At 40.7% G+C, this 25,724-nt stretch overlaps 1 protein-coding gene across 12 annotated transcripts in view; it reads left to right on the top strand.

Moving 5' to 3' along the window:
* si (sucrase-isomaltase (alpha-glucosidase)) overlaps nucleotides 1-25,724 on the top strand; it is a 243,278-nt gene that overhangs the window by 209,718 nt on the left and 7,836 nt on the right. For all 12 annotated transcript variants that reach the window (XM_041216425.1, XM_041216411.1, XM_041216418.1 and 9 more), the window contains 8 exons: nucleotides 803-837; nucleotides 951-1,067; nucleotides 15,038-15,186; nucleotides 15,276-15,360; nucleotides 15,456-15,512; nucleotides 19,178-19,302; nucleotides 19,881-19,969; nucleotides 22,004-22,053. In XM_041216425.1, coding sequence (XP_041072359.1) covers nucleotides 803-837; nucleotides 951-1,067; nucleotides 15,038-15,186; nucleotides 15,276-15,360; nucleotides 15,456-15,512; nucleotides 19,178-19,302; nucleotides 19,881-19,969; nucleotides 22,004-22,053 — 707 coding nt within the window. The remainder of the gene's footprint in view (nucleotides 1-802; nucleotides 838-950; nucleotides 1,068-15,037; nucleotides 15,187-15,275; nucleotides 15,361-15,455; nucleotides 15,513-19,177; nucleotides 19,303-19,880; nucleotides 19,970-22,003; nucleotides 22,054-25,724) is intronic.

The raw sequence follows: 25,724 nt of genomic DNA on the forward strand, positions 1-25,724 counted from the left end.
TCCCCCAATGCTTTTCCCATTTGCAGCATCACTTTCTGAAGACTTCACCACCAGTAAGAATTCCGCAAAACATAGCATTTCCACAAACTCGAACAGAGCTAAGAGAAAGTAAGCAGTAACTAACGTGCAATTTGATTGTGTGATTCACGTTGCCGTGGAAAAGGGCTTGGAGGGCCGAAAAGTCCATAAAAATCGATTGTGGAATCAGGTTACAGGGTCTTCTTCAAAATATCCCTGAACCTCAGAGACAGGGCTATACTGCAAGAATCTAATAGAGAGAAAGAGCTGAGAGACAGAGGCAGCCAGTCTCCATTGTTCACCATACGGAATGCGGTGGGAGCTCATGATCGGATTGAAGAGACCAAGTTCATGAAGATTTAAACTAGGTGGAAAATTCACCTAACTTTGGCTAGAGGGAGGGATCTCCATGGTAACCCTCACTGTGGGAATTAGAAGTTACCCAGCTGGAAAAGGGAAACTGAAGCTTTTGGATGGGTTCCTGGAGAACAGTGTCCACCTATGGGACAGAGTTATGTGTAATCATGGAGAGGAATGTTCGGTTGATTTAAAAATTAATAGGGAAACTTTTCTGTAGTTTAGAGTATAAGTTAGTTACTAAAATAGTGGTTTGTCAATGCTGCTTAGTTTTGTTTATCGTTACAGTAAAAGTCTTAAAACTTGAAATCTTGTCATGTGACCCTTTCAGTCACTCACTAAGTTTGAACAACATTTTCAAGGTAATCAGCCTCTAAAGGGATCATAACAATACATAATAAAATAATTGCCTTTTTTTGCATTCTAGGAATGATGGAGTTCAGTCTATTTGGAATGTCTTATGTAAGTCTATTTGGAAATTTTCTGTACAGAATGCGCTGAAAGCTATTTTTTGTTAAATTATGCTGAAATACAGAAGTTTCTTGTGGAATAATGTATATTTCATTAACCCTCAGACTGGAGCAGACATCTGTGGCTTTTTTAGGAATACTACCTATGAACTGTGTCTTCGCTGGATGCAGCTTGGAGCATTCTATCCCTATTCTAGGAACCACAATGGATTAGGCTCCTTTGTAAGTCAGTTTTGAGTCACTGTGATAAAACAGTAGAAAATGCAAAGTAGAAAGCAAAGATTTGTATTCAGCAGTCAATATACAATCTGGTATTCTGCATTGAAAATAGAAACTGAAACACTTATGCTACTTTGGAAATTGAAACGAAAGGATTGGGAATCCTATCTATATGATAGAAAATACTTGCCCTCAACCTTTTGCTATCAAGTCCTGAGAAATGAACAGGATCTCATAGATACCTATAAAATTCTAACAGGACTAGACAGGGTAGATGCAGGAAGGATGTTCCCGATCGTGGGGGAGCCCCGAACCAGGGGTCTCAGTCTAAGGATACAGGGTAGACCATTTAGGATTGAGATGAGAAATTTTTTCACCCAGAGAGTGGTGAGCCTGTGGAATTTGCTACCACCGAAAGTAGTTGAGGCCAAAACATTGTATGTTTTCAAGAAGGAGTTAGACACAGCTCTTGGGGTGAAAGGGATCAAAAGATATGGGGAGAAAGCGGGAGCAGGCTATTGAGTTGGATATTCAGCCATGATCATAATGAATGGCGGAGCAAGCTTGAAGGGCCGAATGGCCTACTCCTCCTATTTTCTGTGTTTCTATGCTTAAGCTTAAGATTCTGAAACTCATTATTACACTTATTGTCTAATTGTAGTTCATGACTTTGGTTATTTCTAGCAACTATTTTTTATGCACTGATTTTATTCTGAAAATACATTTTTCAGTTCCTCATATGACAATTTTCTTTCTGTGGTTAGTTATATCGGCTATCAATAATGATTAACCACAGTTGAATAATTCTTTTCAAATGTTTCTGAACTTGAAAGTTAAAACCATGGTGAAAAACAACAAAAAAGAATAATTCCAATCGTTTCTGTGAGCTGGCTTCCAAATTTCATCCAAACATTGCAGACAACGAATTTGATAGCTTTTGAAAATTACTTTTTATCTGATTCCTTTAAAATTATAGTTGTTCAATATAAATACATTACCTTATTTGTTTAGTTTTTAGGGTTAAAAAAATGAAAAACAATGTTAATAGCACTGGAATATTATACTACACTTTCTTAATATTGAATCTCATATTAGATTGTGTGAAACAAGATTATAGGTTAATATCAGGGTCAGGAGGTCACATTGTTTAAAGTGAACCTGGATAGCCCCAAAAGGCTGATTTTTAAAATTGTATTGATCAGGATAAAATGCTTAACAGCTGTTTCGTTTTTGCAGTGCTTATTCTTCTTTTACCTTTGTAAAGGACATTTAGGACGTAAGTGACATTTTAGTGACAACACTGATGTGATCACATGAAACTCCTCTGCTGCACTAAGAGCAACATTAATCCATTTATTCTAAAATGCCGCTCAATTGGGGCCCTTGAAAATTCATGTGTCTAGATGCAAAGTAGCTTGGACGGGAGGGTGTGGAGTTATTCTTTCTCGTCTTGGCTCCACATTAAGCTATATAAAATAACATTTTGTTTCCCTTTTCATTGGTGGTTTCCAGTGGTCCCTATGAGAACTGTTGTTTAGGTGAACGTGGACCTTGAGAAACTAAGCATTGAATGTGCAGTACATGCTCTGCTCAGCTCCTGCCGAGGATTTCCTCTAATTCGTTGTCTTTTCCAGCATAATGCCCTGTATAGGAAATCTGTGGCACCTGTGAACAAGGCAAGCAAAAGCAAGGCTCTTCAACCAATCCGAATGAAGTATCCTCATTGAGACATGCAGCATCCAAACCCCAAAGTATAAAATATGAAATATAACCTAGATTTAAGTGTTGTACAGAAAGCAAAATAAAGATTAGAGATCCGGATGGGATTAAGAAAGGGAGAGAAAAGAGACAGCCAGAAAAAGTTAAACAATAATATATTTCTAAAAATCTCCCACTCCAACATTCTTCTGAAGGAATCTGATTCCACACTTTTAAAATTAATTTTTCATCGCCTGTGAGTAGTTCAGTCGTAATTATCACTTATAATGCCATTCAGTACCTACTCCTAAATGTGACAGTCCTATCTTGTTTTCAGCATTGAACTGACATGCAAATACCATAAGTTTGCACCGCTGCAGTCATTTCAATGCCGAGTCTTTTGGCAAAAACTGCAACAATGCATATGAGGAGAAGCAAGGTATATTTGGCAGAATCTTCTCGATTTCCACATTTAACTGCGCATGAGTGTATTCTGAATGCTGCTGTCAGATTTCCTCCATTATAATGGCGAACTTAATACCTTCGCATTTATATTCACCCAAATTCTGGGCTAATATATAACATGAACTTTTGCCTTTAAAGTTAGCCAAAGCTAAACCAAGTTGCAAATTCGACATGCTCAACGTCCCTTGTCAATCATTGATATATGGATGTTGTGATGAGATGTTTATGGTACGACACTCTCATTTAAAAGTTAGCCATGTAAACAGCAGTAAGATATCTTTTTAATTGTGTTTTTATTTTGTTATGATCAGATGAGAAGGGGTGAACTGGCTGCCCTCTATTCAACCTCCTCGGTTAGTCACAACAAAGGTTTAAGTTTCTTTTTCATGAGGATTTGCCTTTTCCAAATCAGATTATATTTAACTATTTAAGCTGTGAGCAATAAAGAGCCAACCAAACAAAATTTTCATGAATTAAACAAAGACCAAATTTATTAACCACAAACCCGAGGGGAAAAAATAATAAAAAGTGACATAACATACACAGACATATATATATATAGGCATCAGAAATAAGGAAAGTAGAGTCCAATAAGAAAAAAAGTTAAACGAATATATGGTTACGTGTCCTTTGGTTGTCCTTGAGGTGTAGATTTTTAAACATTGTGGCCAATTTGGATTAGCTAGTTTTGTGGATGTGGTCAGATGTAGAAGATGTTGCAATTATTTCGAGACCTCAGTTCACTGGGAGATTTCTAGTAAAGTTGCCTTCCGAACTAGTTAATACACTTGTTCTGAGAGAGAGAGACAGTGAGAGAGAGAGCTTTCAGCCTGTCTCTTTTGCAGAAAACTTTCTTGCAACTAACTGGGTTACTGGCAATCTCTCTGTAGTGGCTGCAGACTGGCCAGTTACACTTCACCTATTTTGTATTTCCAAGGGGTTTTGGGTGGCTCTGTATGTGGCAGCCATTGTTTCAATATCCAGCACTTTTCATTTTAATGTATCTTCCTCAGACAGTGATGAGTTTCGATAGGTCTTTGAATTATAGGAAATGTCCATCTCTTCACACGCCCCTGAGGGTGTCATGCTTGCTTTTTCACCTTTACTTTGGAAGGTGGCCTTGCATTTTTAAGTAGCTTGTTCTGTCCCATTTCAAACTGTAAACTTTTCAGTCAACTAAAAGTTGAAAAGTCATACTTTCTAAAATAAAGAGGCATAGTCTCATGATAATTTTAATTACTTAAATCAGCAATGAAACAGGGTCATCAACAAATGACTCCCATTTCTTTTTGGTTTAGATTAAAACTTAAGCACAATCAACTTAGCTCTGCTTACAGCCAGATTTTAATTTATTAGAACTTGAGAGTAAATTGAACAGTTTTCACTTGAAGCAGAATGGAATCAATATCTTTGTGAAGAAGGTTAATTCAATAGTGGGGGTGGATTTAAGCTGTGATTTGGGGGTAGTGAATAGCAAGGCAGACCAGAAACTCTGAAGGTTAAGCCTCTAAAGATGTTATTATAGATAAGTAGACTTAAAGAATAGAAAAGGAAAGGGTGGAAATAACAGAAACCAGCTAAGAATAGAAAGGCCAGAAGGGAAGGATAAGGTGATTGACCTTAGAGGGAGAAAAGGGACGAACAAATAATAAAGCATTGAGAAAAATAGAAAGTGTACTGATGGAGTGAAGGGTAATAATAGCAAATAGAAAAAACGGAGGTAATATGTAAATACCAATGCAAGATGCATTAAGAAATACAGTGGGAAAATATGACAATTGCTTGAACTAAAACTTGCCTTTACTGAGAAATAATCATTTGGAGTTATGGCATGGTAGATATTTGTCTGTGGTGGCTGGGTGTCATATATAACCAGGTGAGACAGTAGAGTTGAAAATTGGGTGGAGAGGATCACAGACCCATTACAGAGTTCACCAGAGTTACCTTTCAATAATTCAGCTGAATGTGTTTTGTTACGAGCAAGCTGTGCTCCATACTTGACCTTCCTCTCTGCACTGTGTCGAGGCAGTAACTTGGCTCGAATTTTGCAGTTGTCATGCTGGCAAACTTTTCAGCAATCACTGTAATTACCTGTAAAACTGACAGCAACTTTGTATAAATGCAGTTGAACGCCGAAATCTAGATGTTGTTAGTGATTCCCCACTTCTCCACGGGATGCGCTGAAACCTTTGCAGATGGCAATCTTAGAAGTCACTTAATTTGACATGAACTTCCATTTTCTACACTGTTAGATTTACTGTAAAAACCCTTTATAAAGTTACACGGTGTAACTGGGTTTTCAGTGACATACTGCATCATAATTACTGTTGAACAATGTGTCTGGCGCTGTAAAACAAGATTTAGAATTGCAGAATGTCAAGTTTCTACATTATGAGGAAAAAAATCCTGTGGATTTTTAAAATAAGTTTTTATTTTTAAAATTCATTTATGATATTTCAGCTTCTACCATAGTCCAATGTATATGACCGAATATGCATTTCACTCTCTGCTAAATGATTAAAAGGTGAAGGGTAATCAGTCTACTTTACTCCTTGGTTTGCTGTCTGTAAGAAATATTCAATGTGATTGGCTGCTTAGCCTGTTTGATGACATCACTGTTGCTGGATGCCAGAGATCCTCTATAACTGATGCCAGAATTACACTTAACATTGTGAAAGAGGAAATCCATGCCACAGAGATTACTGGATCTTGGTGGGCAGCTTTCTTTGGGGTCAGCAGTAGGTGCCTTCACTTTGACAGTGACTACATCTGAAGAAATCGCAACACGTATTAAGGACTTAAGCAAAATTAGGATATTATAAGCAAAATTATATATGCAAAAATAAATCTTTAAATCTCTTCATAATGTAATTCATTTTCTCAGAATTTGAGGTAGAAAATTAACTTTCTGTTTTGAAATTAGCCTGGCACCTAGAGAATTGAATTGGTGGTACTGATTGATTAATATGAAACATTTCCACCAATTCCTGTTACCACTGAATGCAACACTAACAAGTCAAGTAAAATATCCATCTTGGGATTTTTAGATCATGATTCAGCTTCTAATATTGTGAACAAAGTGTGTGACAAGATGAAAAAGGAGGGCAACTTGAACCCTAGGAAGAAAGACTTGTTAAAATTAGTCCGCTTCCTTTGTATGGAACAGTTGTAAATTATGGGCGTTCATTAGAATGTTGCTAATGGAAAAATGGCCTGTTGTTGAGGAACAATAATGGAGTTGCAGCAATTGGTGGAGTGTGGTGAGTTGTTTGCACCAACTGCTGGGGCATGATGATTGGTTGAGCCACCTGACTGTGGAGTGTGGCGATTGTTGGAGTGTGGTGATTGGTGAAATGTGCTGACCAACGGAGAGCAGTGATCGGTGAACTGAGATGATTGGTGGAGTGTGGTGAATGGTGAAGTGTGCTGTTAGTTGGAATGTGATGGCCAATGGAGTGCACGGAGTGGTGGACTGTGCCAACCAGTGGGATGTGTTGGCCAGTGGAATCCTTCAGCCTAGGATATTTTCTGCTGTCCCGACAAGCATTTCTGTTTCAATAATGTCAAAATTTGCATTGCTGGTTCTCTTCAGATTTATTATTTGTGGAACTTACCAGAATATGCCTGGTGTGCATGCTCTAACCAGTTCCAACCCTGGTTTGCACATTAAACTCACCCACGGCCCCAACAAGAAGCCCCTTTCAAAATGGTGCCAGCCCCATTGACAGGTTAAGATACAACTTAAAATCACTGCCAAATCATTTAAAATATTTCTTAACAACCAGGCTCCTGAAATGGATGAAGAACACAGTGTGCATTTTTAGATGAATAGTCAATTTAGAAACACCTCTTTAGTTGTGTAATAAAAACTTATATTTTGTTTTATTCATTCATGGGATGTGGGCATCGCTGGCTATGTCAGCAATTATTGCCCATCTCTAATTGCCCTTGAGAAGGTGCAGATGAGCTGGCTTCTTGAACCGCTGTAATCCAAGTGGCGTAAGTACATCCATGGTGCCGTTAGGGAGGGAATTCCAGGATTTTGACCCAGTGATAGTGAAGGAACTGCGACATATTTCCAAGTCAGAATGGTGATTGGCTAGCAAGGGAACTTCCAGGCGATGTTGTTCCCATGCATCTGCTGTCCTTTTCCTTCTAGATAATAGTGGTCGTGGGTTTGGAAAGTGCTGTCTAAGGAGAACTGGTGAGTTTCTGCACTGCATCTTGTAGATGGTTCACACTGCTGCTAATGTGCATCGGTAGTGGAGAGAGTGAATGTTTGTGGAAGGAGTGCCAATCAAGCGGGCTGCTTTGTCCTGGACGGTGTCAAGTTTCTTGAGTGTTGTTGGAGCTGCACTCATCCAGGCAAGTGGGCAGTATTTCATCACACTCCTAACTTGTGCCTTGTCAATGGTGGACAGGCTTTGGGGAATCAGAAGGTGAGTTACTCGCTGCAGGATTCCTAGCCACTGACCAATAGCCACAATATTTTTATGGCTAGTCCAGTTCAGTTTTTGGTTCAACGGTAACCCCCAGGATGTTGATAGTGGGGGATTCAGCAGTGGTAATGCCATTGAACGTCAAGGGCGATAGCTAGATTCCCTCTTGTTGGAGATGGCCATTACCTGGCACTTATGCACTATTAATAAAAGGAAATGTGCTTTCATGTTAACGGTAATAATATTGCATTTAGTACAGCACATTTTCCTACCTTAGCAAAATAGGTGGGTTAGCTCAGATGACTCACATTCCAGGATTTCTAAAATCCATGGCAACCAGAAAGAAAACGCAAATAATTTGAGGAGCAAAACCACCAAGAAACAAGACAAAAATTTGTTTACCTGCCTCTCACTTTGCTTTGTCAGTAAAATAACATATTTTGGTGAATGAATGCTCTGTTAATTACATTATGAAGGCTTTGGAAAGAAAACATAGATAAGCATATACAGGCTCATGTCTAAAGTTTGCATGTTGATGAAACTTACATTAGAGTTAAAATAGTTTCCTTTAATATTCTGTTTAACTGAAATAATTTTAGTGTAATATACATTTGCCTTTTATAATAAGCAAACCTTGCAGTAGTTCAAATGGTTTTAAAACTGAATAAATCACATGACTTAAATCCTCATATTGAAGTACTGGATTGTAGACTTTTCTAAAAAAAAATAAATTACTGAACAAATGCCTGTCGATGAAAACCATGACAAATGTTTGATTCAAAATATTATTTTTTAAATATTAGTATTAATTTATAGTGATGCACATAGTATACCCTGGCCATCTGCTCACAGGTTCAGGGATAGAATGATATGTTTGTTGATCATAGCATAATCTGAGAGAAAGCCGAGGTATGTTTGCACTCATATGTATATACTACTCCTTCTCCCCCCAAGTCTCTGACTTCATAGGTTTAATCGGTCTGGCGGTTTCATGACTCTTCCTGATCGTGTCCTTGTGAGCCTTAGAAGATCAGTAGTCTCCCCTTGGACTTCTTTGCTTTGACTTGCTTGGCCTTGGTGAAGAGTTGCAGTATCTGCTGAATTGTCACTTTGATTCTCAACAACTGGTTCTCCCAAGTGTATAATGGAAGGTTCCCTTTGAGGGATGATGATAAGATTTCTCCTGTTCCTTTTTATCGTGTCTTCTGGGGTGTGTATCAAGTAAGACTACTGTTGATTGTCATCCCTTTGGATAATGATGCCACCTCTGCCTTGGTCTCTTATCCGGAGCTTGTCTCATTTGTTCAGCTTGGGCCAGTTTCTGATGCATTACTTCCAATTGTAAGTGGGAGCTTGTTTTCTGTAGGACTGTTCTCAGTCTTTAACTTTCTGATAGTCCCAGACTACTAACCCTGGGATTAATTTCTTGGATAGCATAGGAAGTTGAGTACAAAGCTTTCTGCCCATCAGCAGTTTAGACGGTGCCAAACTACATAGCTGCGGAGTAGACCTGTATGCTAAGAGTACATTGGAAAATCCTCATTCTTCTTCAAGAGGGCTTTAATGGTGAAATGTCCTTTTCCAGCTCACTGTTGGATTGGGAATACTTTAGGGAACTGGTGTGTTGTGGGAATCCATAGTTCTCAGTGAAATGGGTGAAGTAGCCATTAGCAAATTGTGGGCCATTGTCAGACACCACCTGGTCTGGAATGTCATGAGTTTCAAGTTCTTCTTTCAATGATCTAACAACTGACTTCCTGGCCATAGTGTATCAACGTTTTACCTAGATCCACCTGGAGAAGTAGTCGACAATGATGAAGGATTTGCTGTACATAAGTAGATCTATTCCCAGATGTTCTCATGGTCTGGTAGGGAATTGGAGTGGGGATAAGGGGCTCCCTTTGGACAGGCTCATCCAGCATGCACACCTAGCACTATGAAATCATCTCTTCAATTGCTCTTGATATTCCCGGCCACCACACCACAGACTGGGCTCATACTCTGCATTTGGTGATGCACATGTGGCCCTTGTGGATTCTTTCTAGAATCTCTGGTCGGAGTGAGACAGGCATTACCAACCACTCATCGTACACAAGCAGATCATCAATCATGGTGAAGTGATCCTGCTGTTCAAAGTACATTTTCATTACCATTCCACCGGGGCACTGCTGTGGCCAACCTTGTATGCAGATGAATGCAGATGCAGTCCTCATCCTGCATCAGTTCTTGACATATTTGTTGGGCTTTGTGGAGCTCGCTGGCAATTATGTTGCCACACGCTGGAAATAGGACTTGACCTTGTTGACTAGATTAACATCCTGTGTTGTGGGCTGAGTCCGCAGTCATTTGTAGCTTACCCTGGACATGCACTGTCTCGTAAGTGAAGCGTATTAACCGCAAACAGAATCTCTGGATTCCGGGAAGCATTTTGGCGAGTTCCTTTTCATCCAGTAATGAGACTAATGGTTTGTGGTCTGTCTCATTGACTACTTTCAGTCCGATGATAAAGTCGGAGAATTTCTCACAAGCCCACATGACTGAGAGCTCTTTCTATATAACTACATACCTCATTTTTTGTGTCAGATAGCGCCTGAGTTGCGTAATAATCTGGTCTACGGCGCCCATTCTGTTGCTTTGAAACAGGACTGCTCCTGATCCTGTAGATGAGGCATCAGCTGCGATTTTGGTCAGTAGGGTCAGATCATAGTGAGCTATGATATCTGGTGAGAGCAGCATGTCTTTAGTCTGTCAGAATGCTTGCTCCTGGCATGCATCCAACACCACGCTTGGGCCTTCTTCAATAGGTTTCTCAAGGGCTCCATGACTTGCACAGGAATTTTGCTAGTTGATTTACCATACCCAGGAACCATTGAAGATCTGGAATGGATGATGGATTCGGAAATTCACTGATGGCCCTTGTTTTTTGTGGGTCTGTCATTTTGCCCTTGCTGCTCGCAATGTGGCCTAAAAATCAAACAGAAGTTTTAGAATTCATACTTATCATGAAGCATTGGTCCTGCTTCCTGCAAGCAGCTCAAGACCGATTTAAGACTCAGGCTGTGTTCTTCGGCAGTTGCTCCGTGGATGACGTCCATATTGCAGATTACGCCTTTCGGGCCTTGTCAGATGGTAGACGTTCATGGAAAAATTTTGGGTGCTGAGTTTTTGCCAAATGGCAAACGATTAAAGCGAAATCTGCCGAATGGGGTAATAAAGGTTGTCAATAATTTTGATTTTTTATCAAACAGCACCTCCCAAAAGCTGCTGTTGGCACCGAGTTTTGAGAACAGTGTGTGAATTCCCTCACCACAGCCTTGTTGTGCTGAGTCAGGTTGACACAGACATGAAGTTTAGTTTAGGACCTGAAACCGTTTCACAGCACCAATCTGTCGGCTTAGTGATGGGGGAGATGACTCCAATCTTGGTCATCTCAGCAAGTTGCAATTGTACCTGTTTTATGAATGGATGCAGTTTCTTCCTCTGTGTTAGCATCTTTCCTCAGCATTATGATGTACTCAGTCTTCAGTCATTCAAGACCAGTGAGTAGTTTTGGAAAATCCTTTTTGAAGTCAGACCCAGAATCAATTGTGGATTGATTTCCTCAACCTTCTGGATGAGATTGAAGTTGACTCAAGAGAGAATTCCTGGCCGTGAAGCACATATGATGTTTCTCATATCTGTTTGTTTTTTTATTGGAGCATTGCTTGCAACATGCCTTTGACCTGGAGCATGATTCCTCCTGGGCTGTATAACTAGGTTGTTGGTGGCTTCAGGCATTGTTTTACTAACCACGGTTCTTTATCAGACAGTGCTATTATGCTTGCTCCTCTATCCAATTTGAAATTGTGTTGTGTCTATTAACACACATGTCCACATCCCAGAAAGTGTACCTTGCATCTTCAGTCTTGCCTAGGAAACATTGTTGTTCCTCTTTTTGGTGAGACTCCTCTGTTTCACTAATAGCCTTGTGTGGGAAGATACTTTTGTGATCCTCTGTACATTTAGAAATTTTAGTTCTGCACATCTTTCCAAGTGTCCAAACCTTTTACAATGAAGGCATTCTGCAGTGCTTGCAAGACACTGTTCATGTCTGTAGGGCTTTTAGGCTCCACAGTGCTGGCATAGCTGAAGCATCTTCAGCTTTTATTCCATGAGGTTTTTTATTGCCCCGGAGTGTCTTTGGCATTCTTTTGTTTAATAAGCTGCACCGTCATTGGGGGTTTCTGAGCTATGGCTTAATCTTCCCCTCTTAGCATTTGCTGACAGACCTCTGATTGTCTGACTAACTGTATTGCCTTCTCCAAAATTGTCATCTTTGGATTGCAGTAAGTCAAAAAGTGCATCATCAGTTACTGCAATTATGATGTGACCTCATATCAGCTCAGATTTAATATGACATGTTCAGAACCTTCAGCCAGTCGATACAGGTTACTGATAAAGGTAGCTACTGGTTCACCAGTTTTCTGGATCTTTTTGTCAAACTTAGCTCCTTCTAATGTCATATTATTCCATAAATTAAAATACTTATCAAAAGCTTTTTGGACCTCTTTGAATTTGTGTGATGTTTCATTAATGTCTTGTCTTGCTGTCACATCGTCAGCAATTGCTCCAATAGAGTACAATAATGTATTGACTTGTTCGGCCTCTGACTTATTATTTAATCTGGGTGCAATTCTGAATCTTAAAAATCCTTTCCTCCTTAGTTACCAATTCGGTGTCTGATCTAGCCCTTCCATGCGCCCAAATCAGTCTGGCAAGGTGAATTTGGAACCCATAGCTGTTTGATGCTCATAGGAGGATTGCCTGGAATTTTTAAACTTCTGTTGCAGTAATGGAATTTGCCAATTTAAGAGCCTTAACTAGCCCATTAATTAATGGCGAGCGCACGTCGAACTTCATTGCACGCCCGTCCAGTGAAATATCGCGATGACGTCAGGATGCTCGCCCAACGTCACCACGCATTATTTTACACGCTGACGTACAGGGCCCATCCCCCACACATCAAGCACAAAATTCTGCCCTATGTCTCTACAACCATTCCTTGGCCAGTTGCAACCAACATGCAACGTGGTGGCAGCAGTGAAGAGCCCAGAAACCTCCGAAAATCAGCTTTAAAACAAAAGGCTGCAAGTCCGACCTGAAAAAAGGCGCCAAAACTAAAGACTTTGGTAAAACAGTTGAAAGAGCACCATAGAAGGCTGAGAGGCAGAGAAAAAATCAATTGTTCAGCTATCTAAGGGCTACACCATAGCACACAGTAATGTGAGACACACTGCCTGAAAGGGTGGTGGACGCAGAGACCCTCCTAACATGAAATAAGTATTTGGATGTGCAGTTGCGATGCCATGGCGTACAAGGCCATGTGGATAGTGGTCGGAAATGGGATAAGGCGACTTTGGAAGGTGCTTGACACGCGCATCTTCGAAGGGCCAAGGAACCTTTGTCTGTGACCCACACGTCTGACTCTATCAGTCTGTGAATGAGCAATGTTGCAACAATAACGAATCAAACAATCATCAGTGCTATGGATGGTGGGAAGACAGAGCGTATGTCACTGTTGACCTCAAATACATGGCCATTCCACCCCAGCCTCACTGACACCAGTAGACCTGGGCGCATGGCACCTCTCAAGCTCCAGGGCATCCTGCTCGAAGCGGCTTAAAATCATGAGCTGGGCCTGGCCGCCTCCAGTCTGCAAATGCTTAGATACATTGAGAGCATTTTTCTCCTGAAAAACAGAGAAGACCATTCATTGCGGCAATTTGCACATGGACTCTGCCTGTGCACGCTGCACCCCAACCACAGTGAACCATATCAGGCCTCCAGTGCCTCCTGTCCCCGCTACTGCTGATCAATCACACTAAGATAGAATGCCTGCTCACAATCTCAGACGCCGATTGGGTCCGCACCCGCCTACAGCCATCCCTGCTCCGCCCGCCTGCCAAACAGAAAATTTTGTCCATAGATCTGCCTGAACAATAATTGGTTTATTATAAGAACACAACTATTTACAGATGTACAAGACTATAGGTATTATTCAGTCTAAGGCATAAGAGTCATGTGACTCTCTCATCATTGTGTGGGAGATACTGTTTCTCCAGTCCCACGGAGTAACCCTTTCAGCCCTGAGTACTCTCATACTACAAGGCCAATTAGGAGGCTGCCTCACTGAAGATTGCTCAGGTGAGTGTACCGATGACATGGACGGGCTTCAGACTCCCATATGGGCCTGACTTTGGGGTCTGCACATCCGGCAGAAAATCCTGTTTGACTTTTTTTTTAAATAGAATAGAAATATTGAGGTCATGAACAATATGCATATTCAAGGCAGAGCAAAATATCCTTCACCATAATCACTTAGGGCTGAGTTAGCTGACCTCAGCCAATGGGATTTAGGAAGCAATGGGAATGTTCATATATATGTATTTTCCAATTGCAATAGGTATGAAGAGTAATGCGCTCAGCTATGGTGCCCCAGCAGCCCCCTGCTCCCCATGTTGGGTGTCCTTGTGGTCCCTTGGGTGAGATGTTCGAGTGTGGTCGCTGACCTAGCAGGAGTTAACATCTTTTAAGGAGGTTTGGGTGGGTGGGGTGGAGGAATTAGCAAAGTCTCATTACTGAAAATGCTGTTGCACTGTCAGATGTAATTTTTAAGATGAAATGTTCAACCAGGACCAAGTCTTCCCTAATGTAAAAGATCAAAAGGCAATATTCAAAAGCAGCGAAGTTTCTCTTAGTATCCTTACTGTGAACAAATTTGCTGTCCTGTTTATCTACATAACAGGTGACTCCATTTCAAAAGTACCTCATCAATTGCGACGTATTCTGTGATATCCTGAGAATGTGAGGATCACTATATAAATGCAATTCCTTTATTTCTTCTGATAAATAAGATATTCTATTTTATAACCAAATACCCCACTATAGGGATACATTAGGAACTGGTTTTCCATTGGTTTTCCCACTTGTCCATTAAACTTTGTGATGAAGAGCCATTGAAAGCATTGGCATTTTCCCTGCTTGTTCAGTGACCTTTTATGCCAGCTCTTCCGTTGAAACTATAACAAACAAGCAAGAGAACCCCCATGGAAATTCAGCCCTACATTTTTAGCGACCTGTTTCCAAGATCACCTGATTGTAATTTTTATGTTATTTTCATGTCTTGTATCTGTACAATCAAACATCACACAAAATAGCTATGCAGGATTTTTCAGAACAATATTTTTTTCTCACATGATTGTAGAAGAAAACAAGATTCATTGCAGCAGAATGTTTCAAGTTTTTTCAAGGAAATGTTTAGGTGAACAGTGAACGAATGTAGTTTTGGTTGAATCGTACACCCAGTTTAATTATCACATTTTCATTTTTCAGAGACAGGATCCCGTGGCCTGGAATAAGACTTTCCAGAATATCACAAGGAATATTCTTCGTATACGTTACAAATTGCTGCCATTTCTCTACACATTGATGTATGAAGCTCACCATCATGGCAGTACAGTGATAAGACCATTACTTCACGAGTAAGTATATTAAAATGATCCAAAGTGCACCGATTAAAAATTGCTTCATTCTTGAACTCATTCAAGGTTTTGTTTTGATTCTTATGAAGGTTTTTTAAAGATAAAAAAACATGGGATATTGATCGACAGTTCCTTTGGGGTGGAGCAATGATGATTAGTCCTGCACTGGAGGAGGTAGGGGCCCATATTTGTTTTATTGCACAGTTCCCTATTGACTGTCATTGATTATAAATACAAGTAACATTTCACAAACATACTCTTCGTTTCAGGGGGTGACTACTGTCCGTGCTTATGTCCCTGACTCTCGCTGGTATGATTGGTTTACAGTAAGTTATTTCAAATTATGCTCAATATATGAAGGGATAAAATAACGTATTAGGGAAATGCTTCAAGAGTTTGGACCATAAAACCTCAAAGTATTTTATTGTACAATATGTAAATTATGCAGAAAGGTAGTCATTTTAAACCTTAAAGCAAAGCAGTAATATTACAGTCACAGTACTGAAGACCCATGATAATTAGGCTGAAATCAATCCAGTGGGTAATAATAGTTCAGTGAGACCACAATCATTCTTAAACTGTGGCCATGTTGTTTCTTCGTGATATATATATTCTCCCATGCAGTTTTTGTTTTATTTTTAAATAATTCTCTTAAATGGATCATAAGATCAAAAGCTCATAAAAATAGGGGCAAGAGCAGGCCATTCGACCCCTGGAGCCTGCATCACCATTAAATAAGATCATGGCTGATCTGATTGTGGCCTCAACTCCACTTTCATTCCTGCCATCCATAACCCTTAACTCGCTTTTAGATCAAAAATCTATCTAAGTCAGCCTTGAATATATTCAATGACCCAACCTCCACTGCTCTCTGAGAAAGAGAATTCCAAATATTAAGAATCCTCTGAGAGAAAAAAAATCCCCTCATCTCAGTCTTAAACTGTGCCCCTGAATTTTATATTTCCCCACAAGAGGAAACATCCTTTTTTTATATACTCTGTCAAGTCCCCTCCAAATTTAAATATTTCACCTCTCCTTCTAAACTCCAATGAGTATAGGCTCAACTTTTCCTCTTGAGACAATCCCATCATCCCATGAATCAGCCCAGTGAACCTTCTCTGAACTGCTTCCAATGCAAGTATATCCCTGTATAATAAGGAGACCAAAACTATACACAACACTCTAGTGTGGTCTCACCAACGCCCTGTAGAGTTGAAGCAAGATTTCCCTACCTGTATACTCCACCCTGCCCTTGCAATAAATGTATATTTTTTGAAATTATCAAAATTTTACAGAAATCCTATTAATTCTTGAGAATCAAAACCTTACCAAATTTTATTGATGTTCTTTACCAATAATTTTACTTAAACTTCAGTTCAGGTAGACAAGTGTATTTTAAGCATTCCTTCCAGGTTAAAAATTGTTAATAACTTGGATCTTGCAGGCAGCAGAAAAGCAAAGGCATTTGTTACCTTTTCCATAGACTTACAGAGGGAAATTGCTCTCCCGGCTACAGTATGGATCTAATGACAAAGTGAGTGTAGAGGCCTACAGGTGCATTGCAGTACCAGTGAAGCAATGGCCCCTTTAGAAATCATGAGCTGAAGACACACCACTTGATGTATGTGTTCAACTCCATGACAGGAAGTGACTCTGGATTCTTTGCAATTTTTTATTTGATTTAGCTTTAATTTCAGTTTTCCCCACCACCCCTCCAGCTTCCACACCCACTGGCACCCACCACCCCTCCCCCCAGTCCCCCCTCCACCTCAGCTCTTGAGTCCCACAAATCAGTGGGACTATGGGGCTGGGATGAGGAGGAACCATGGGTGTGGGGATGTGGGTGGTACAGGGTGTGGGGGGGGATGGCTGAGGGAGGGAAATGGATCAGGCAGTGTGGAGCAGAAACTGGGAGTGTGGGGTAAGTGGGAAGAAGAGGGGGAGCTAGAGGAGTGTGAATGTCAACAGGCAGAGTTAAATAATAAGCACTGATTTTTTTCAACACTGCAGAGTTTTTTTTCAAATATTTAAAGGCCAGGAGGTTTAAATTTCTTGACAGTTCCAATAAGTTTATCCACTTTTACAAACATTCATATCTAATTTTAACAGTGCCAAAGGACACCTGACCTCTTTCAAAGGGCACCTGACCTCCCAAAGGTATCCCTGGACCATATCCAAAAGGGTACCCTAGCTCTCCAAAGAACTACGATACGTTTAGACCTCCTTCTACCAAGTCTAATGTCCGCAAGTTGTATTACACCCACTCTCCTTGCAAAATCAGATCAGACTGAAGGCACCTGTACCTTAACATATCCAGAGTTCAACCTGCCCCTGATCCCCCCCCAGTGAAACTGTTCCAGATTCGGGCCTCTGGTGCCATTTTTGCAAAGATGGAGAGCCTCTCCATCTGCATGAAAATTCAGGCCTAAATGTCTCCTCATTACTACAACTTCCTATGCTTGGTGAACTATGTGGCCCTCTATGCCTTCAATGCCCTTTCTATAATCAGGTGTCTAAAACAGCGCACATATTTCAAGTATGGTCTGGCCATTGCCTTGCACAATTTTTTTTATTATATTTGTATTCTTGTGCAATATGCTACTGGCTCTTTTATTGCTTTATTTACTTTCACTTTCAGGGAATTACATATTTGAATCCTTAGTTCTCTCTGTTCCTCCATACCATTTAGTATCTTGAAATTAAATGTATAGTCCCATTCCTGATTTCTATCTCAAAAATGCTGCATCTCTGCAGTAAATTGCATTTGCAATTGTAAATGCAATTTAATGCAGAGATGTAGCATTTTTGTTATGGGTAGTTTTTATGTTATGGGTAGTTTTATGCTTTGGATTAGTCTGCTCAAGCTCATTTTATTTTATTCTGCAGTCCCAGAGTTGAAAGCAAAGTGTGCTAAACCATGTCCCATCTATTTCCCCAGATGTTATTTTATCATATGTACACATCACAATAATTTTTTTTAATAACTTTGTCAGTCATGAGTTATTATGCCTTCATTCACAGCTTTAATGAAATCAAGAAATTGAAATTAGTCAACAACATAACACAAAGTGGGAAGACAGCAAGTTAACACAAATTAGGGTAGGCTATGACATAGTGGTATTGTCGCTGGACTAGTAATCCAGAGACCCAGGTAATATTCTGGGGACCTGGGTTCAAATCCCACCATGGCAGGTGGTGAAATTTGAATTCAATTAAAATCTGGAATTAATGACCATTGTGAGTTGTCATAAAAACACATCTAGTTCACTAATGCCCTTTAGGAAAGGAATTCTGCCGTTCTTACCTGGTCTGGCCTACATGTGACTCCATGGTTGTGATTGACACTGAAACGCCCTCTGAAATGGCCTAGCAAGCCACTGAAAAGTCACAAAGGAATGAAACCAGACGGACCACCTGGCATCAACCTAGGCACTGGAAACAACAAAGGCAAACTCAGCCCTGTGGGTGTACCTGCACCACATGGACTGCAGTGGTTAAAGAAAGCAGCTCACCACCACCTTCTCAAGGGTAATTAGAGATGGGCAATAAATGCTGGCCCAGCCAGTGAAGCTCACATCCCTTGAATGAATAAAAGAAGTGCTTCCCCATCAGCCCAATTTAAGACTACAGGTGTTGATCAGTTTCACGCTCCTACCCTCTCCACCTCCGCCCCCCCAACCAACATCTTTTATATCACTATCTGTTGGTGGACAATTCTTGATTGATTTGGTTGCTGATTATTTGCCCAAGGTCAGTAAAATTAAAATTAGTTTTTACTTTACAGATACAACAATCCTTTTATGCCAGTCACTCAACTGGAAAGATATTTGTGAACAACCTAGAAATTAAAAGAACTGGTTTGCATCCTTGTAACTCGATTTGTTCAACAAATCAGTAGAAAGAACTGACAAGAGTGGTATTCATTATAATTGTAATTAGCAACTTGAACAGAGAAATAGCATTCTTTATTAGCAATGCTTGTTTTATATAGGCCAAAAGCATCCCTCAAAGACGTAAGTGGACTCATATGCCGACACCACTCGATCATATCAATCTTCACATCAGAGGAGGTTATATTATTCCCTGGCAAGAGCCAGCAAGTACTACATATTACAGGTAAATGTGTATTTTACATTATAATTAAATTGATTCTTAAAAAAAAAAACTAGATACCCAATGGAAAAATGTCTTTTATAGAAATAATTTTCCAACGTCGCACTCTCAGCCGAGGTGGCCCACCAACAGAGAGTGCATTTTGAGCAACACTAAAATTCCAACATGCAATGGCAATGAAAAATATTCATTACACAGAGTTGGATAATTTATCTCTTATCTCTCTAAAAATCAAAACTGTTTGACAGGTGCAGGTTGGTGTAAGCAGGAATCAAGTTAGTTGAAGAAATACTGGCAGATACTATTTGTTTGTTTGAAAGTGAGTGGATTCAGGCCCTGAGATGTGAAGATCAGGAAAAAGCAGGATGGAGAGGAATGAGTGCAGGAACATTCCAGTGAAGTATAAATTTGGGTGGAGTTCTTGCTGTGTTAAGATGCTTAATCTAACATTTTCAATTCTGTGATAAATACAGGAACACATTTTGTAAGAAGCTAATCTGTCTGCTGGTTGTTGATCTTGAAGAATATGCACATGAAAAGTTCAAAAAATTCTGTTTTAACTTAAATAAGTAATTTTACAGCCGAAAGAACTTCCTGGGACTAATTGTTGCCTTGGACGATAATCAAGCTGCTAAAGGTCGTCTTTTCTGGGATGATGGTCAGAGCATTGGTATGTCAGCTTTTGATATTTCTATTGCAATTCCTTTTTTTGCCAACTGTAAAATCTATAATGGAAGACATGATTGCTAAACAGTAACAAAATCTGTGTGGAATCATAATGCTATCTAATCCCTTTAGTGCCAATATTGGACACTTTGTTGTGATTTATTTTTTTCTCCTATCCTTAAGGCACCAACATCTGTTCCATAGGCCACAAACACTTTATCCAATGGCCAATTTCATCTGTGTGACTAAACAATGGGTTTTGGCAGTTATTGCTAATCCCATACTGAACTGACATCAATACACATATAACAGGAGAGGTCACAGATTAGCAGTCATGTAAAGAAGAAGGGGTGGTGACTGATTTCCTTCCCTAGGACACAGGCGCTGATGTTAATTGAAGCATCTACTGCCATCATGCTTGATGTTAAATCTGCAGCTTTCCTTGTTGTTTCTCTGATTTCCACACTCTTCAGAACTAAGCACTTCAGAACTAAGCCATTTAACCTTAGTGTAATGTTTCTCTTATTTTACTGTATCAGCTTAATACCACACTGTGTAGAAACAGCTAAACATGCCATGCTGAATTTTAACTCTTGAAAACGGATGGGGTGGGGGTCGAGTCACAGATTATGATTGAAGCAAAACATCTGGAACAGGAACAAAAACTTCCTTGAACCTGCTCATTTCCAGTTTTAGCCAAGACTAGATGAGGGATGGGCAACCAGCTGCTTAAAAGGAACAGGTTGGTCATTTAAATACTATAATGAGGCTCCATGCCATCATTCTAATAGTCGTATAATTTTTAATCATAGGCGGCCCGCTTCCCCTGGCATCAGGAAACTTGACAGCTTCAAGGAGGCCAGTAGGGCTGAATCCGTGACTTAAGTGCTTTAACAGCATGGCTTGTGTGCCAGAAGAGAGTTTTTCTTGCAGGCTCAACAAGCTTCTATGTAAACCACATCCCCATTCCTCTGCCATGATCTGCCTGCTCCCTGCCCCTCCATGACCATCGTCAGACTCACTATAGAATCATGAGACCCCCCCACCACCTGGGGTTGGGGGCGTGGGGGGTGTCCGCTGTCCCTGTGTTGAAGACCCACCCATCCACCATGATTTGGGACTCCCTTACAAGCCAGAAAACTTTCCCCCCCATTCGCCACCTCCACACTCACCTTGATCCAGATCAGCCCCTGAATCCTGGATCCTGCAATCCCCACTCGCCCAATTTTCTGGTCTCATAGGCTTTGGCCCTAAAAATCAAGTTTCATGTAACAGGCCTCCAGCCTATCAATCAGGTTGCATGAGGACAGAAACCCCACAGAAAACCACACTGTGTAGAAACAGTATTTAAATTCAGGGCATTTGGGAAATCAGTACTTCCAGGTTTCCTGATCTCGCAATAGCACCACCCCTGCCCATAGACAGAACATGCTTCTAGGTTAAATTCCAGGCTGATAGATAAGTTCTGAGACCTGTTTGAGAAAGAATGCCTGAAAAGACACCACCATAAGGAAATCATCTGTCAACATCATGTGGAGACATTGGAATGAAGAGAATGCATTCTGTTTTTATTTATTGTTACAGTATAATTTGAAATACTAATATATGGTTAACATTTAATCTGAATTAGTGGCAATGTACCCCATTCTACAAATCTTTAAAAACTGGATTAGAATTCCAGTTTTGTTTTATTTCTGTAGGATGCTTCAGTATTTCCAACTACACCTTCACTTGTGAAAAACCATCATAACTCACTCATGGCTCTCGTGCTCATGAGTAATGGGTCTTTCATGTTTGTGAGAAGGGCAGTAGCTCACTGTCTTTGTTTAGATATAATCCGCAGCATACCAGTGATGTATTATTGATGTTGTTTCAGCCATGTCAAAGATCTTTATAACTTATGGGAATCTTTTAAACTCATAAAGAAAATAAGTTGTGCATTGTTATCAGTGCCACTTGCTATATATAATTCTCACAAATGTTTGAAGTTCCACTGATATTGCTTTCATTTATGTTTTATTTCAATTCTACCTTACAGATACAATTGAAAGAGGAGAATATTTTCTAGCTGAATTCAGTGCTGCTAACGTACGTGGTACCCTTTACATTTTAGAATTCCCTATGTTATTTCAGTAGACTGAAATAGAAGTGAAATGTTTATACCACAGGAAGTACTTTTTTTTGCCCTACCAACAGAAAGCCCTACCTACTGGAGGTACACCTGAAAGCTAGAGAATATGCCTTTCACAATTTTCCATCCAGAAATTTTATTTAAAATTGGACCATAAAATTGTTGCTCACTTGTTGCTTTTCTCCCCTAGAATTACTGTGGGTAGTTATTTTCCTTCTGGTAACCTGCATGGTGATGTTGTATTGCCATATATGATCATGAAGAGTCAGTTATTGACATACATCATAAACGTCTAATGAATTAGTGTGGGCATCTACTGAAAAATAACCCTGTTCGTGATTTCAAGATGACATAATCCATTTATTCTTTCAGTTTGAAAAGGCATGAGGTACAAAATCACCCGCTTCTTTCTTTATAAACACCCTCTCAGTGTTGATTAATCCTCTCTGTAAGTACCTGGATACCTGGCTGCTCAGGAACTCAGATTCTTTAAGGTGAAATCTAAACTTATGATGTAGTGTCCTAGGGTTGTTATTGGAACTGAGACAACAGGAACAGATTTCAAATAAAATAAAGGCGCAATTGCCTCATGACTGTCCCAGCATTTATCTTTTATTCTCTTTAGAGAACCATGGGACCCTCAGGGCCCCCCATCCCGGTGTTTGTGACACCCACCTGCCATGATTGGGGCTTCCTTACAAGCTAGAAAACTGCACCCCCTCTCTGACCCAGATCCAGCAAGTACATTTCGTCAATCTCTCTTAACATTCACAATGCAGAAGCATTCCAGTCATAGCAGCAAAGAATAAGAACATTGTCCACCTACCTTCCTTCAATTACAAATTCAGTATACCTTAGGCAATCAGCTCATCTTGCTTCAACTGCCAACTTAGCATGTTTCAAATGCCAGCTGCAAAATACATGCCAAGCTGGATAGCTAGTAAAAGCAACTAAATTTTTTTTAAATGCTGACATAACCTTTAAGAAGATAATAAATAGGAGATGAAGAAGGCCAAATGGCCCCTCGAGCCTGCTCTGCCATTCACTAAGATCATAGCTGATCTTCAACCTCAACTTCACCTTCCTGCATTACCGCCATATTCTTTGATTCCCTAAGTATCCAGAAATCTATCAATCTCAATCTTGAATATATTCAATAACTAGGTACCCATAGCCTTCTGTGGTAGAGAATAATAAAAATTCACATCTGAAGAAACTCTTCCTTGGGTAGAATCATCCTAGATTTGCACCAAGTGCGGTAGCGGGCAGGTCAAACAATGTTTTACCCACTGGCTGCAATTGCGGCTTCTCCTGCCGTATTGTCCCTAACCTGCCGCATTAATTATGCATCCCTGGGAAACACACAGTTTCACTTGCAGGCTGGTTTCGATTTGCCCCCCCCACACCATCACCTTGCCGCTTCTTCACACCGGGTGCCACATTTAAAGTACAGTCGCGCACACACCTCTGTGTTTCCAACCCAGGAGTGTTGCAAAATAAGACATGGCCCCGAAAGGCAAGACGACTGCAGCCCCCAGGTTTAATGACACAATCCTCGAGCGCCTTTTGAATGCTATGAAGGCCCACCATGGTGTCCCTGCCCCTGCTCTGGCTGCAGGAGGGACAGCAACATTACCACTCTGGCTTGATAGGTGATGGCAGCAGTGATCGGTGCCAGTGCTGCACAGAAAAGGTTGGCCATCAAATGCAGATAGAGGATGAATGATCTCATCCGTGCCGCCGGGGAAAGGCAACCATCTCATCACTCTAAACTCACACAGTCAAGCCCATCACACAATCACTGGCATCTCACTCACTGCCAGCTCAAGGGTCATCACCACTCACTCTTTCACACACTCTCTCACATCTCCACCTGGCCTTTTCTGCTCTGGAAACTTCTTTCTCAGCCCTCACCATCTTGAGGCCACTTGCCCAGATCAACTTGTGCCCACACACAAACCATGGGATAACCCCCTTTCTCAGTACACCCCTTACCCTGCAGCCTCTTCCCTTCCCTGAGGCCACTTCACCCCTTCCCCAAGCAAGCCTTATTCCTGCAGCAGTACAAAGCCATCCCCACCTTATCGCTAGTCTGGTGGGTAAAGACCTGCTCCCATAAGCCCCCCTAAAAATTATGTAGTGCTGTCTGTGAAGCTTGGTACTGATGACTGCGAGTCCTGCCCGAAGCAAGATAGGCAAACAAACCTGAAAGCCCTGAGCGAAGTGCAGCTACCAGGTGCACGTCACTTATGTGCAGTTGTGAAACACGTTGGCATGCAATCCCACCGACGTGGGCGGATGATCCAGCGTGAGAGGATAATTCTGGCGTCTGACCTTATAATGATATGCAGATGTATTACATTGAGGTTCCCAGTGTCCGATGGGGTGAAAAGTGGCCTGCCATCGATGGGCTGAGTGGACGATCGCAAACTGGTTTCATGACGTTGTGAAACTGATTTTTGGCCTTCTCACCATATTGTTAGCTCACGCCACCGAACATGCCCGATGCCAGCGGGCACGGAAAATTCCTCCCCTTATCTCAATCCTAAATGGCCAATCCCTTATCCTGAGACCCCAAGTTCTAGACTCTTCAGTCAGGGGAAACATCAATCTATCTTGTCAAATAAACTAAGAGACTTATGGGTTTCAATCAGATCACCTTACATTGTTCTAAACTCTGGCCTAGTCTACTCAAACTCTTCTCATAGGACAACTCTCTCATCCTAGCAATTAATCTTGTAACCTTTGTTGAACCGCCTAAAAGCAAATATTTTTTTCCTTAGGTAAGGAGACCAAAACTGTATACAGTATTCGATCAACAAAGACCTATGTAATTGCAGCAAGACTTCCTTACTCTTATACTCCAACCCCCTTGCAATAAATATTATCATGCTATTTGCCTTCTTAATTGCTTGCTGCACCTGTATATTAACTTTTTATGATTCATGTATGAAGACATCCAAGTCCTTCTGAATGCCAACATTTACAAAATATTTTGTTTTTCTATTCATCTTACCAAAGTACTCACGTTCATATTCCTTGTATCCCTTAGCAGCCCCTTTCTTTGTCCCACTTAGCTTTGTATCATCAGAAAACTTGATGTATTACACTTGGTCCCATATCTAAGTCATTCATTTAGATTGTGCACAGCTAAGGCCCAAGCACTGATGCTTGTGACACTCCAATAATGACAATCTGCCAATGCAGATGTGACTTATTTATCCCTATTGTCTGGCCAGAATTTTTTTGGGTGCGCGACCAATCCAGCCAAGCGTAAAGTGACTTGTGATGACATCACTTGAGCTTCCCGATGTCATCGCATAGTCCCGCGATATTTTGTTCAGCGGGCGCGCACCAGAACTGGCAGCGCACCCACCGACAATTAAAAGGCCTATTAAGGCCGTTAAAAAGTAATTAAATTCAAATTTACTCTGCCGGCCCAACTTTATGGTTGGTGGGCAGGCGAGAACGCAAAGCTGCCTTTGAGCTTTTTAGGAAACCTCATCCATGGGCGGGATGAGGTTGCCTAAAGCAAATAAAAATACAATAAAAATTTTACACTTGAATTAAAAACATGTCCCTGCTCATGTGACAGAGTCACATGAGGGGACATGTTTTATGACATTTT

Source organism: Carcharodon carcharias, chromosome 2 (genome assembly GCF_017639515.1).
Source record: "Carcharodon carcharias isolate sCarCar2 chromosome 2, sCarCar2.pri, whole genome shotgun sequence".
In the NCBI taxonomy this organism is placed as follows: Eukaryota; Metazoa; Chordata; class Chondrichthyes; order Lamniformes; family Lamnidae; genus Carcharodon; species Carcharodon carcharias.